Below are 15,998 nucleotides of genomic sequence, written 5' to 3' on the forward strand. Positions count from 1 at the left end.
GGACACAGGTGTTGAAGCAGAGACTATCGGATCCTTCAAGAACAGATTAGATGCTGTCATGAACAATACTGTGTAACCCTCTCTGTGACCATAATAAGACCTTTAGCTAGACCCCGAGAGAAATGACAGTCCACTTAGCCACTGATTCCCAGAGGTGTAATTTCCCCTAATAACTAAATGGTTAGGGGTTCTTGTTTTTCCTCTCCTGAGTGCTGGATCACGCTTGCATTAAGCTAGTGAGCATAGGTGGGCTGAATGGCCTTTTCTCGTTCTAGAATTTATGTTTTTATGTTCTCATTTCCAAATGATTCAGGTCCTGTTTTTTTTTTTTTTTTTTGCTAACTTGTGTAAAAGAGCACTGTTTCTATAAATAAGACATTCAACTTATTGAGTTATATGTGTAGCAGACCCTGATATAGTTGATCATTGATGTGATAAAACCATTTGATCTGTCTTTCTATTGGGTGGTTTATCAGACAGCTTGTATCAAATACTTTTGTATCAGATGGAAAATAAGTAATATTAAAATTAGCTATACCATTCAATTATTCTTATTAATCTATATATTACAATATCACATATATAAATGAGGGTGCTGTGTAAGACACAAGATGATTTTGACCTCCCATGCAGTGGCTAACAGTTTGTATCTTACAGCACCCTATATGATTCTCTCTCTCTCTCTCTCTCTCTCTCTCTCTCTCTCTCTCTCTCTCTCTCTCTCTCTCTCTCTCTCTCTCTCTCTCATCCTCATAAACTATTTTACAATTTCCAGTTTGGACAGTTCACGTTCCAGATGCAGTGTGTAGAATTACCGAGTTAAATAACCTCACTAGATACCAAAATAATAAATAAACCTTTTTATTACCTTTCTCAGTTTCCTCCCCCAAAAAAACACTACAATACCCAGAGTGCATTGCATTGTGTTTCAATGAAAACAGGAAGACTAGGAAGAGTCATAAAAAACAAGGAAATACATATAATGAATCAGAGAGGGGATTATCTTAATCTGAGTATTCTGTTTAAAGACGGATGTGCTGTTAGGGGAGGGGATGCATCTCGTAAAGAAAGTTAACGTCATTTTAAAGAACTAATCCGCCGGAGTGCTGTGTTTTTATTTTTTAAATTAAACCGTATGCCTATGATGGAACGAGCGATGGAGCAACTCAACGTACAGCTGCATAGGCTGACACGGTCACTTAGACGCGCAAGAACTGTGGAACTGCCCGAAGGTATCGTAATAAATATACTGTGCATGAATGTAAGATTACGTCGGAAATAAAATATAAATATTTACGGTAATAAAATACATTATACATTACAGAAAATCTCGCTAGTTGAAAGAACTTGCATATCTAGTTACATTACAGACAGTGCACGGTATGTATTATCCTGAATGTTCTGTTTACTGGAGTAAGTGATGAAATGTGTTCACAAAATTATACAAAATATACCTAAGGTAATCAGATAAACACTACAACGTGACTATCTATATATATTATATATATATATATATAATATATATATAATTATATATATATATATATATATATATATATATATATATATATATATATAAATATCTATATATATATAATAATCTCCACACAGACATCTCACACAGACAGAGTAATACTTATTTATTCTATAGCGTACTTTTGTACATTTGTGCTTTAGAAAAACTGGAATACAAATTAATAACAAATACTGTTAGGTTATATGTGTTTGTTTTTTTATGTTGAAATATGTGAATGCCAGCTTGCTTAAGCAAATGCTTGAAGGCTGCCAGCACACAGTCACAAGTTACATGAATATATCCAACCGATTAATTACCTGACCTGCTGTGTCTATTTTTAATGTGAACATTTTTTTAAATTTGAAATTGCTTCTTTTTTATTATTGTTGTTTTCACCAAAGTGACAGATACATGAAAAACAGTGTGAGAAAGGAGTTTTCTTTTTCACATTAAAAATAGACGTTGCACGTTTAGTAATTATTCAGTTGCTATATTCATCTCACTTGTGACTGTGGGCTGGCTGCCTTCACGCACTAGCTACAGCATGGTGCCATTCACACATTTCAAGATTTAAAAAAAAAAAAAAAAAAAAAAAAAAAAAAAAAAAGGCTTCAGATTACTGCTCAAACACCTGTGTTATAAAATGTAAATTGGGGAAAGCTGAAGAAAGAGAATGAAACAAAGATATATTGCATTTATACAGTATAGCTCCTTACAATATATACAATGCATTTATACAGTATAGCTCCTTACGACAAACAGTTACAGTGTGATGTGCTATGGAAGGGGAGCAAATAGGACTATCCAGTGAACTGTCCAGCGTACTCTAAAAGTATCCTTCCATGTACTGTATTAGCCAAAGTGCTCAATTAATTCGTCGTTGTCTTGGATCTTTAAGCTTTTGTAATATTTTGTGTCTCTATTTGTATGTCTTCCGTGTTATTTTTCTTCCTGAACACTTTGCCTGAGTTCTGTATACTATATGTGGCGAGTGAGCTATTGAGGTCTATTGAATTGATATACAGTGATGTGTCTCAACACTATTGACATTCCAACCCAACACATGGGGGGGGGATTGATATGTTTTAACTGAAAGAAATACACTACAAAAGCACACTTGCACTGTTAGAGGAGTTAATTTAATTACAAAATAAACATTTCCAGGATTTCATTGAAGATCTGACACGGTTTAGATTAATTGAATACAAGCCAGTGCCTCTCTTTTTTTATATATACTGACGGATGGAAATTAAAAGGTCATAGATTTTAATTTTTTATTTATTGTGTGAGGCCAGGAGGACAAACCTTCTCTTTTAAAGTAGCCCTAAAGTATGAAGTAGTTAAAAGGTCAGTCTCCTGTGTGTGTGTGTTTTTTTTTAGAGCATTTACTTTATAGTACAAGTAATGCAAAAAGGAAATATTTTTGAAAAACAGATTATTCAGGGACATCTCTTGAATTCAGGCTGTCCAAGGATGAGTGATCCTGAAAGCGTTTAGCACAAAAACCTTTTTATGAAATCACTGGCATAAAAATGCGCTTCTAATTCATACCTATTGTAAAGTGTTGTTTTACTGGTATTATAAACAACATAGATATTTCTTGGAAAATGCTGCTAACACAAAGGGATACATCAGCATTCCCACTTGCTGAGTGAAGGGTGAGTCTTGAACATGATTCCTTCTCACGTCAAGTTGGTTGCATCCGTCTTGCATTGGCTTTTGATCTCCCGTTGGGTCAGGGCTGTAAACCGAAAAACAGGTCCAGCGACCAATGCTCAAAGAAGGAACGTCCCAAGCTGTGATTCCAGGTTTCAGTACCTTAGTGACATGCATTGTTTGCCTAAACTTAGTTACCTAGTATTACTGAATACTTTATCTGATAAGTTCTGACCATTGTTTTGTTCTTATTTATTAACACAGACAATGAAACAGCTGTCTACACTTTGATGCCTATGGTGATGGCTGATCAACACAGGTGAGTATAGTGCTCTATTCAGCAGCAAAGCTTCAAGACCTAGTAAACATACAGATGCAATACGCATCATTTTCTAAAGGATGAAACGGTTACACTATTATACTTTACATCAGTATGGCACTGGCTGAAAGTAATGCTTACATAACACCAACTTTGAAGTAATACTTAACAAAATAAGTCACTGTGCTATTTGACATTGCTTCAATAAGCAGCTGTTTTTATTAACAGGGAGTGTAATACTAGTACAGTTTGCATAAAGCCCAACTTCTGCATTGTTTCCAAACAGCAATTAAAGGCAACATAATAACGCACAGATTATAATGAATCAGTTAATTATGTCTTCATTGGACAACTGTAAAATATAAATACATGCTTACATTAAGTAACTTATCATATTGAATGCGGTACATATCTCCCAGCCCTGATATGTTATGCTACATGAAGCCTTATAAATAATGTAGCACAGAGTAGACATTAAGTAATTGAATGTCATTAACTAAAAGAAAACTACAATATATATATATATATATATATATATATATATATATATATATATATATATATATATATATATATAATTGTATAAGAGTCAGTCAACAGCGCTGATAGTCAGTGTATCTTTAGCAGTCACTTCAACCATTAGGTTCGTTATTTGTGGAGTACATTTAGTGGAGCAAGCTGTAATGGGTCGTTGTGATTTACCGGTACTATGTCTGCTTGTGCAAGGCTACTGTCAGTCTCACAGTCAACAGAGTCCGAGGCTTGCAGCTTGACCTCTCTCTGTAGGTATTGTAGGTCTATGCTTATGTCACAGGTGATTATTATTGTTTCTATGCTGTTCATGTAGCTCACTCTTTTACTGCAAAGTGAGAATGTTACTGTTTTAATGTCTACTTTGGTAAAATGTCCCCAAACAAAACTTTTAAACATTTTTATTTTTTCTGGAAATTTAGAAAAGTAAAGTTTGGCTGCAATCTCGTTCGTATTTCGTTTGGTATTGATGTGCTTTAATATTAATTAACTGTGGTTAATTAATATTAACCACAGTGATTTAAGCATAAATAATTATACCATGACCACTGAATATACCGCAATGTATGATATCTATTGTAAAATGACTGTTTTGTAGTCTCTTGTATTAATTAAACATAGATTTAATATGTGCATTCCAACCACCTCCGTTTCCCATAGCTGCAGTATTGGTATCACTGAACACTTAAGAATTTGAGTAATTTATAGCGATACAAAGAAATAATGATTTATTTAGTATTTATTTATGCATTGGGTTGCAGTGGCATGTTTGGCATGATTATTGGGTCTGTACAAACCATTTGTCTTTGTTGCAGTAAAAGCTAGATTATACAATTAGTAATTTTCTAAACAGTTAACAATTTTCTAATTGATTACTCAAATATACACTTGCCCATCCCTGTTAAAAGCATGTGTTGTTTCAGCTTTACTGGTAATTAAATCATGCCCAGAACATATTGATACAGCACACCCTTAAACCTGTAGTTGTTTTCTACATATGCCATTTGGTATGATATGTTTTATAGATTTCTCACAGTTACCTTATTAGCATAACCCCTAGTTATTATTGTATTTCCCTGATCAACCTCGTTCAATCAGTGTTACGGTACAGGAATGAGATCCTAATAATAAGTTAGTTGGTTCACCAGTGTTGGAAGTTATTTAACCTATACTTTGTAAACTCATAAAGGGTTTATTTAAATAGTCAAATACTGCACTGGGTTTGTCACTTAAAGGGTACATAAGGACCTTTTTATTGTATTGTGTTGTGTTGCTACAACTGTTTACGTAAGGTGCGTGTTTTGTTTTTAATTTTTTTTTTTTTTTTACATTTTGACCACTTTTTAAAACTTTTAAATTGCATTCCTGCCTCAAGATGGCTTCACATTTAACCCACATGGACCTCTCAGAACTACGTTTCCCTTCATCCTCCTGCTCACATATGTAACTGAGATGGATTTACCAGAGAGAAGAAGGATAATGGGAGATATAGTTCTGAGAGGTCTGTGTGGGTTACATGTGAAGCCATCTTGAGGCAGGGAATGCAATTTAAAAGTTTAAAGAAGTGGTCAGAATGTAAAAAAAATAAAATTAATTAATTAAAACAGTGCACCCACCTTACGTAACACAATAAAATAAAAAGGTCCTTATGTACCCTTTAACATTATATCCTTTGCATATTTATTAATAGGGGATACCAAGATATTTAGTGAACACAAGGTTTGATTGGGTTTAAATGCGCAATAAATGTCCTAGCCCCAGACTTTTGTCATTAACAGAAAATGGGTACATTCAAACCTGAACTCCTGCGATGGCTTGCTCTTTGAAATAATTTGCCTATTTCAAAAATTGTGACTGTGAGAAAGTATAAACTCACAAGCCTAAAATAACAATATATTCATGCTAAGAGGAGCCAAGTCTAAAAACACAGTGTAACAATTTTTTATTTTTTTTTGTTCCTGGGTAGTAAGTGTTATTTCCTAATTGCTTATGCCTCAAAAGTATAGAAAATGGCTATTATTCCCCACAAACTTTGCTTTTGTGACCAGGACAGTGATATTTCAAAATATCACTATTTCCAATGGGAAAACGGGCAAATGTGTGTCTTTCTATTTCGTTCACATAAAGTCAGAAAAAAAAACAACATATGAATCCAAATTAACATGTATTTATACTAAAGTAATACAAAAATGACTACAAAAGATTTAGAAGTGAGTAGTTTTTCGAGAATTACGATTATACTGTATTTACATTCATATGTTGTTTTTTTCTGACTTTATGTGAACGAAAAGACACACATTTGCCCGGTTTCCCATTGGAAATAGTGATATTTTGAAATATCACTGTCCTGGTCACAAAAGCAATGTTTGTGGGGAATAATAGCCATTTTCTATACTTTTGAGGCATAAGCAATTTGGAAATAACACTTACTACCCAGGAACAAAAATTGTGTTACATAGTGAAATCATTCGAACCCTTGGTTAGTACAAAATGAATAACCGGGTTTTGTCAACCACTCCATTTCCTCTGGGTCTTTAAAAGCTTGCCTTATTTTTTATGTAATGCACATATTTTCTTGGAAGGATAGTTAGAGATAATTATATAAACATCTTTGTATAAATGTGTTATGTAACCTTCCATTTCTCTTTCTAGAAATAACAAAGGTCATGTCATAGAAAACAAGAAATGGACTCAGAATTAAAAATGTTGTTTCATGTTTAGGTAGTATCCTGTTTTGTCTTTTTTTTAGGTCTGTTTCAGAATTACTTTTGAATTCAAAGTTTGATGTCAATTACGCTTTTGGACGTGTGAAGAGAAGCTTGCTGCACATTGCAGCAAAGTAAGAATACCTGTTTTATTTTTTTAAATATTTTTTATAATGATTGAAAACTAGAATTGTAATACTAATAATAACTAATAGTTATTTAAACTTGTGTCATTCTTTGCTGTTTAGATTAACTTTCTATCATTTTTTGTTTGTCATAATTTCTGGTACGCTGTGCCTCCAGTGGGTTTAATAAACACAATAGTAAGAAATACCACTGTAACAGGGGTGGGGTCTGTGCTCACTGTCTGGCTCATGCGTGGTATTGCAGGACTAGGCCGGCAGCCCCGGAAGATCTGCCTGTCAGTCATGGCGATGACACAGAGAGGTGGGAAAGAGGGTGTGTTGGCTTCCCCTCTCTCTGAGTGGCTGAGAGGCAGGGGGGGGGTGGTTGGGGGGGATTGCTCAGTACTGCGCTTGGTTGTGCACCGGGTGGCCATGATTGAGAATACAGAGATGCTGGCAGAGAAGGCCGGTGGTTGGAACGAGTGACCAAAGCTGACCGGCATAACAGCAGAGGGGGCACTGCGTAAGCAGCACTTTTGTTTTGTAGTTTTATTACTGTGTTTTATTTTCCCTTTTTTCTTTCGCCTTTGGTTTTCATTATCCTTTTGAGCACCTGTTAGTGAGGTACCGTTGTCGGTACTGAGGCCACAGAAAACAGCGCCCTCTGTGGGCTTAAATAAATCATTGCAGAAATACAAAAAGAAACCAATAAAACTGGGCACCTGTTCGGTGTTTGCAAATACACTTCTGTCTCCTGTGTCAGTGAATGCCCACACTCTTCCACCACATAAACACATGAGATGTTTCTGTCCTAGGGGCCACCGTGACTGTAAATACAACAATAGTATGATAGTACAGGGTGTCAAAGGGCAATATTAAATATTCTGCAGATTAGGATGTTCTCTGTTTAACTGGACTGCCACATCCAGTTGTCTATCTGCACCATACATCAAAACCATCTGAATTTGTTCCTCTTTACTTACAGACATTTTACACCTCAAAGAAAGAGATACACCCAATATTAACAATTATGCCTATGATGCCAGAGTTATGGGGTCACCCAGTATTATATAAAGCATATCTTTCCTCTTGAAATAATCATTTTGTGTGGTTTTCTCCTTGTACAGCTGTGGTTCAGTTGAATGTCTTGTTTTGCTGTTGAAAAGAGGAGCCAATCCAAACTACCAAGACATTTCAGGGTGCACACCTCTACACTTGGCAGCTAGAAATGGGTAAGCAATGGAATGTAAACTGGTTTTAGGTTGTTATTATTCCATGTGGGGATACATGTGGTAGGTGGGCATGCTAACACACAGTATGTCACACTTGAGAATCTTGAATATATGTTGACTTATTTGGCGCGGGTTATGGAGTGTTTCATAATCCGTATGTATGTCTGATAAAACTTGGCCTGGTCATATTTTAACACAAGCTAGTGAGAGTACCAGGATATTGGGTGTAGGAATGCATTTGTCCATACTTACTACATACAGTGGATTTAGGTCAGGTTTGCGAAAATGTCATTTTCTTTTTGCATATTTAGAAGATTGATTTGTTTGATTTTTACAGCACTGTGTACAGTATACTGTATATATTTTTCATTTATAAATTTGTCATCCATCTTTGCAGACAAAAGAAGTGCATGGGAAGACTATTGGAATACAACGCAGATGTTAACATTTGCAACAATGAAGGATTAACTGCTGTAAGTTGCATCAGAAAGGCTTCAGGTTGAATAATGAGTTTCTCTTGGAGAAACCCTGCAAAGTATCTCCAACTGTGCTGGCGGGAGTAAAAGTAAAATCATAGAGACAGATGTAAAAAAAAAAAAAAAAAAAAAGAAAGAAAATTGGTTTTAGGAAGTTTATATTATGTCCAGTAAGTAATATTTAATGCTCCTTATTGTCCTCCCACTGGGGTTGCATATCCCCAGTGACATCGATATGCCATCACGTTTTGTACTTTTGCATATATCTATAGAACCAATTGCCTAATTGGGTTGAACCTCGCTAAGGGCATGACATGGTACACCCCGCCCCTGTGTTTATATGTATTGTTTTGTATTTGTGTCGTGTTGTTATTATTTAAATGTATGAATGTTTGGTGTGCACGGATGTATTAGGTCGGCAGGGAAGGAGTAATTGCCTTCCCTGCCAAATCACTTAATGTGCAAACTGTGCCTGGGCCTGACTGAATGATTTAACAAGCAATCAAGCCCAGGCACAGCTGCATAAGAGGCAAGGATCATTCACTCGGGGTGGGTTGTTCATATGAGAAACAACTGCTACAGAGCTAATCGCTGTAACTGCAAGGTATTTGTTTTTTGTCTGTGCTGGTGTTTGTTTGTTTTGGCCCTCGTGCCTTTTGCTTTTTTTTCATGTTTTAAAACTGGTTTTGTTTTACTTAAATATTTATTTTATAATAAATACGCTCACCAGCGCTTCACTGGCAGTATTGTTGTCATTCTCTTCCTGGTCTGATGTCACCACCAAGCCATCCCTGCCACAGTGCATTTTTAATGTTATCAGTAAATATCCTGACTGTATCCCCAATTCAAGTTTGTTTCCCCTTCTCTTCAGATCCACTGGTTGGCTGTTAATGGACGTACAGAGCTCTTACATGACCTGGTGCAGCACGTCACCAATGTAGACGTGGAAGATGCAATGGGCCAAACAGCTCTGCATGTGGCCTGTCAGAATGGACACAAGACAGTATGTAGTCTCTGAATACCAAATAGATCAGCATTCTGACACATTAAAAAACAACATTTTTGTTACAGATGCAATAGACTTTTGACACTGACCTGTATTACAGCATTGTTTTTTTTGGTGTTTGGAGCTCAAATTTTGATTGATGTCCCCGATAGATGGTGAAAGGGAGGATGAAGTAATGTGACTATTTGCCAATGACTGTTTTGAGCAAAACTGAGCAAAGACATATTGGCCATTTACTTGCAGTAGCTTACAATAGTGACTGGGGTTTACAAGCAGTTAGCTTTATTTCAAGAGAAGGTTTGCAATTTGCACCACCTTAAATATGTGAAATGTTTTTTTTCAATATTACAATTTTTTATTGATGATGCAATAACAAAATAATGATCCACGAATGATTTGCAAGCTCCATTTGTCTGTCTTGTTTCTTTATAGCTGGAGTTACAGCTACTGTTATACTTTAAAAAGCCAAAGTGAAGATGGAATTGCCATAGTTAATACCATGTAATTGTAATGTGATACCAGCCAGTATGTCTATCTCTTATATTTACTGGATTAGAAAGAAATGCACAGCCCAACCCATTAGTGATCATTTAGAAACCTAGTTCATATCAAAAAGACCCCCAAAAAAAACAGATTCACAGTGTGTCTGTTGAATTAAATTAAAATTCTGTGCCCTGAAATCCGTAATTCTGTTCATGTCACATGGTATTCTGTCATTGCTTACTTCAAGATGAAAAACGTTGAAATAATTTACTGTTATATCGGTCTGGGAATCTGGGCTACATGCTCAGATTACAAATGATATGAGCTTTTGTTTCTACTGCAGATAAGTTATTCGTAATTTCCCTTGTCCTTTGATAACTGATAGTTGTTTATTTGTTTTCAGACGGTACTATGTCTTTTGGACAGTGGGGCAGATATCAACAGGCCTAACGTCTCAGGAGCAACCCCTCTTTACTTTGCGTGCAGGTAATGCGAAAAACGGGAAATAGTGTTATTTTAGCATTAAAAATCAAAATAATAATTGGCTTCATTAGCATATGGAGCAGGGATTGAATTGCTTGCCAGTACTGAAATAATGGGTGTAGTGAGTTTAGTGAATTTTGGTCTGTTTAGCAAGGTATTTTTAGAGTTGTTTAGAGTGTGGTCCAAGGACAGAGCCCTGCAGCAACCCACTGAGTAATTACCATATTTTTTTCCAAATTTTGTTTAAATAGAAGTTCAAATTTGGGGGAGCGACTTGGATTGGAGGGCGACTTGGATTCAGGGTTTGTCACTTATGGGGCTAATTTACAAGATGATGAACAAGAGCTACCTTACACAGTAATGCCCACTACGCTAATTACTCAATTCTTTTAAAAGAAAAGCTTTCTTGTTTGCTTAAGAAAAGTTAAACCAAGCAGCAGAAGGTGAATTTGGGGCACCTGAGATGTGTGTCAGAAGATTAAGATGCAATCAAATAGCTATTTTTGCTTGTGAATGTGACAAAGTCATTTTCTGGTCCTACAAAAGTTAGCTTTCCTGAATTAGAGGATGCATTTGCTTCCTTTGTGCATGACTAACGTACTAATGGTTACCCAGTAACACGTGAGTTAATATAGGTTAAAGCTAAAGAGATTGCCACGCGGCATAGTGTTTCACTCCATCGCAGAACATCACTATGTCAGAAACTGCCACGGGCCTGAAGATAAACTTAAAAAAAAAACAAGCCACCTCTTGTTCAGATTGGGAATCCCGACTAGACACCAGCATTTTTCGACAGTTGATAGAGTTGGAGCAAAACACGATCTAATCAAAACTTGCAATGCAGAAAAGCAGGGCATGACTGTCATGCTGTGCTGTGCAGCTGTGATGGGGCAAGCTTTCTCCGATGGGTGATTTTTAAAAGAAAGACAGTGGCAAAGAACGAGACATTTCCTATGGGCATGATCGGGCTAATAAAAAAGCTGGATGTCAAACGAACAGAATATGAAGAATAGAAGAATAGCTTGACCTCATCTGGTTACTTTGCCCAGGTGCCCTTCACAAACCAAACAATATTCGTGCTGGATGCTTTTGGTGGGCATTTAACAGACCCAGTGAAGCATAAACTACAGAGAAACAAGTGCAACTTACTCGATGCCTCCTGGTGGAATAACCTCTGAACTGCATCAACTTGATGTGTCAGTTAACAACCCATTTAAGGATAATTTAAGAAAGCAGTACACAGAACAGACGTCTACAAACAATCACCAGCTGACCCTTGCTGGTAGAACGGGCACTGATGGCTAAATGGGTAATGGAGGTTTGAAAGGCAATACATTCAGATGGCACCCTCAAAGCAATTAAGAAGTGCTGCATTTCAAACAGTCTTGATGGGAATGAAAATGAGTGTCTGTAGAATGGTGATGATGCCATTCCAGTAGATAATGCTAATGAAGAGATGAAAATAACGAGCGCAGTGAGCGAAGAAGCGAGGTGACCAAGGACAGCAATGCTCAATGCTCTCAAAACGAACTTAGAATTATAGATCTGGTCAAAAGTTGAAGGGAGTTAGTCTTGAGCTATACTTCAACAGCGTTTTATCCACTTGCATGTTTTACCTTGTATTCCCACAGATTGCAGCTTGAAGATTAGCCTTTCAGGTGGTACTTGTCAAAGGCTTTTTGGAAGTCCAAGTATATGAAGTCATAGGCTGTTTTTGTGTTCATCGTTGTTGTCAGGCAGGAGCACCCAGTTCTGAATCTGTGCTGGCTGTCTCCATTGCTGTATAGATAATCCTCTAGTTTCCCTCTTACAATTGTTTGCATGATTTGACGTGTTATGGAGGTGATGCTGATGTGTCTGTAATTTCTTGGTTCTGCCTTCTCTCCTTTTAAATATTGGTATTACGTTAGCAACCTACCAGTTAGCTGGGGCATCTCCTGTCTTGGTTTGTGAACATTTTTTTTACAGTGGTTTGGTGAGGACCTCCCTTGTTTAATCACTCTTGGGCAGTCTGATTTATATTTTCCTCTAGGATTGTTTGAGGACTTAGTGATGAGTAGCATGATCTCCAAAACATACATTTCTGTTATCTTAGTAGTATTGCAAAATGTGTGATTTTTAGTTCTGGATATACAATCTAAAATTACATACAGAACAATATGGCAAATGGCAAAATTATAAAACCAGTTAATTCGATTGAATTACCATATAGCTCAAAGAAGAAGAAGGAAAAAAAAGAACCCCCCCCACAGTTGCTTTCTTATTAAACCCTTGGCTAACATCCCATATCTGATCGCAGATCAGTAATCCCTTGGTACAGTACTTGGGCATTTGTTACTGTTGTTAGTTTTAAAGAGGCTGTCAGCTGTATAAAAAAAGACAGTTAGACTGTTGCAACTGTGCCTGTAAACATCAGGCACAATAAGGCAGTGTTTCCTATTCACGTTTTCTGTTCTTTTTTTCAGTCATGGTCAGCGAGACACAGCACAGATTCTTCTGTCAAGAGGAGCCAAGTACCTGCCTGACAAAAATGGAACCACCCCCTTAGACCTCTGTGTACAGGTGTATACCAGCTGGCAGTTTTGGGATGTCCTCTTGGTGTCTGTCTTTCATCCAAAGCCACATTTAAAGAGCAACTTGGGACAGGTTTGAAATATCACCTGCTGCTTAACTAATGTATTCTTGTTTCTTTTGTTATAAAAAGGGACGCTAAGTAAGAAGAAGAATACATTAGTTATGGTAACTGTACAGATTCAGAACTGTACCAGATTCCTCTTTAAAGTGGTTATACTGTAGCTAATGAAATCAATACCTGTCGCCTTTTGCTATTTAGATCTCTGCTGAACAGTTTTGAATGAACAGCTTATTCCGTAAATGCTTTTTAAATTTTTTTTAGAAAATGACAGCTACTGTAGTAGGTTTAAGGAAGTTCTGTTTGCAAGCTGTATTTTCATGTAGTATTTTACTGGTTCACTTCCTTTAACCAAAGTAGTGACTTTGGAGTTACAGTAGTTGCAAAGCATGTCAGTCAATTATATAATCTTATACGGTACTAAGTATGTATTTTAAATAACAGTACATGTTTGCTGTGGCACGTGTTTCTTTCATAACTTTGCATAGAAAATGGAGCTGCATTAATTGAGGGTTTTATTTTCTCAACTAGAACCACTTTAACAGTTATAGTACTGTTATGATTTAAAAGTCAATAATGTATATGTGACAGTAATGAATGTCGATATGCTAATGTTAGGTGCTAAAACATTTTCTCACATCTCAAAGGGGTAGATGTACTAAAGTGTTGCGCCTGTCGCAATAGTCCAAAGCAGTTGCATTAGCTGTTTTTCTATGCGGTTCAAAGTTAGATGAATATGTGCAGTGCCGAGAAAAAGTTTGTGAACCCCTTAGGATTTTCACATATTTCACATATTTTAAACTTAATGTTATCAGATCTTAAAACTAAGTCCTAGTAATAGATAAAGATAACCTGATTAAACAAATGACACAAAAACCTGATACTTTTTCAACATTTGTTTATCCGCAAATGATTCAACACTCAATATCCATGTGTAAAAAAGTATGTGGACCTTTAGATTCAGTAACTGGTGGCACCCCCTCGAGCAGCAATGACTTCAACTAAGCATTTCCTGGAACTGTTGGTCCCTCACATCGGTTTTGAGGAATTTTGGCTCATTCCTCCTTACATAACTGCTTCAACATTCTAAAATGCAGGATTTCTTCTTCTGCAGCCATTCTTTTGTAGATCTGCTTGTATGTTTAGGATCATTGTCTTGCTGCATGATCCACTTTTGGTTCAGCTTCAGCTCACAGATGGATGACCTGACGTTCTCCTCTAGAATCTTCTGATACAATGCAGAATTCATGGTTGTGCCAATGATAGCAAGCAGTCCAGGTGCAGAGGCAGGAAAGCAGCCCCAAACCGTCACACTCTCACCACCATATTTGACGATTAGGATGAGGTTCTTCTGTTCAAATGCAGCGTTTGGTTTTCACCAAACATAACATTTCTCATTGAGGCCAAAAAGTTCTACCTTTGACTCGTCTGTTCAAAGAACATTATTCCAGAAGTCTTGTGGATCATCTCTGTGCTCTTTGGCGAACTTCACACGGGCAGCAGTGTTCTTTTTAGAGAGCAGTGGTTTCCTCCTGGCTATCCTTCCATGAACACCATTCTTGTTCAGTCTTTTTGTAATAGTTGAGTCATGAACACTCACATTAGCCAAGGCAAGTGTGGCCTGCAAATTCTTGGATGTTGCTCTGGGGTTCTTTGTGACTTCCTTCATGATTTTCCAGTTTGTTCTTGGATAGAGTGACTGTGTTTTTGAACTTTTAACTGACAGTGGATTGGTAGAGGCGCAAATCCTGAGAAATGGTTTTTGTAACCCTTTCTAGACTGATGAGCATCAATAACTGTTTTTTTGAGGTCCTCAGATTTCTTTTGATCGTGGCATGACGTGTTTCCACACACATGTATGGTGAAGACCAAATTCACAAAGTTTCTGATCTTTATATAGGGTGGGGCCTCCCAAACCCACCCATGAAGATCTACCTAATTATTTAAACATCTGATCACTTACTTTTTCACATACCCTGAATCTTAGTTACTCATTGTTTGTCTAATTCATACATCGTTTTGTTTCAAAAGACATGGAATTGGTTAATATAAACCCTGTTGGATATTTAAGAAAAGAAAAATTCCATAATTATCAGTGGGGTTCACAAACTTTCTTGGCACTGTAATTATGGGCGTTCCTGCATAAATTCGCAAAAAGGGGGCAGAGATATGAGGGTTCACAAATATTATAATGAGATGCACGAAAGCTGATGGCAATTCTGACATTTACAATTGCACCAATTTGTTAAGAACTCTTGAAAGCATCTTTTAAACAGTTGCAGTTGTTGCTGACATTTCCCAGTCTGATTTTTCTCATGCGTTGCCAGTTGTGCTCAATGCATTTTTGACGCAAACACCCAAGTACTTAATTTTCACTAAAGTCAGGCTGTACTTACAAGCCTTGAAAACAAATTTCTATGACTTTTCTGGTTTCCCCAACATGTTGGGAGCAATAGACTGCACACATGTGCCACTAACCTCTCCAGCTGTTTCTGAGCATCTGTATAAGACCATGATCTATAGTGTGTTAATTGTCTAGGCTACCAAGTAGGCCAAGTTAAAAATAATAATAAATAAAAAAATAAAAAAAAAAAAAAAAAAAAAACCCTAATATTTAGTTTCAATTTAAAAAATGCTTTTCATTTATATATATATATATATATATATATATATATATATATATATATATATATATATATATATATATATATATATATATATATACATATGTATTAAAATTGTTAAAATGAAGACAGAACAGAATGCCATGTATTTTGATTCTTGCACCCTTGCATGTATAGATGTTATCCTTCGGGCACCCTCTGCTACAGCAA

At 36.4% G+C, this 15,998-nt stretch overlaps 1 protein-coding gene across 2 annotated transcripts in view; it reads left to right on the forward strand.

Annotated features, from left to right (window-relative positions):
- Window positions 1-955: 955 nt before the first annotated feature.
- Window positions 956-15,998, forward strand: part of hace1 (HECT domain and ankyrin repeat containing E3 ubiquitin protein ligase 1) — a 45,637-nt gene continuing 30,594 nt past the window's right edge. For both annotated transcript variants that reach the window (XM_041251258.1, XM_041251259.1), the window contains exons 1-8: window positions 956-1,232; window positions 3,437-3,491; window positions 6,772-6,861; window positions 7,980-8,084; window positions 8,482-8,557; window positions 9,432-9,563; window positions 10,453-10,535; window positions 12,998-13,094. In XM_041251258.1, the coding sequence (XP_041107192.1) occupies window positions 1,136-1,232; window positions 3,437-3,491; window positions 6,772-6,861; window positions 7,980-8,084; window positions 8,482-8,557; window positions 9,432-9,563; window positions 10,453-10,535; window positions 12,998-13,094 (735 nt within the window). In that variant the 5' untranslated portion in view covers window positions 956-1,135. The remainder of the gene's footprint in view (window positions 1,233-3,436; window positions 3,492-6,771; window positions 6,862-7,979; window positions 8,085-8,481; window positions 8,558-9,431; window positions 9,564-10,452; window positions 10,536-12,997; window positions 13,095-15,998) is intronic.

The sequence above is a fragment of the Polyodon spathula genome, chromosome 5 (assembly GCF_017654505.1).
Source record: "Polyodon spathula isolate WHYD16114869_AA chromosome 5, ASM1765450v1, whole genome shotgun sequence".
NCBI classification, from domain to species: Eukaryota; Metazoa; Chordata; class Actinopteri; order Acipenseriformes; family Polyodontidae; genus Polyodon; species Polyodon spathula.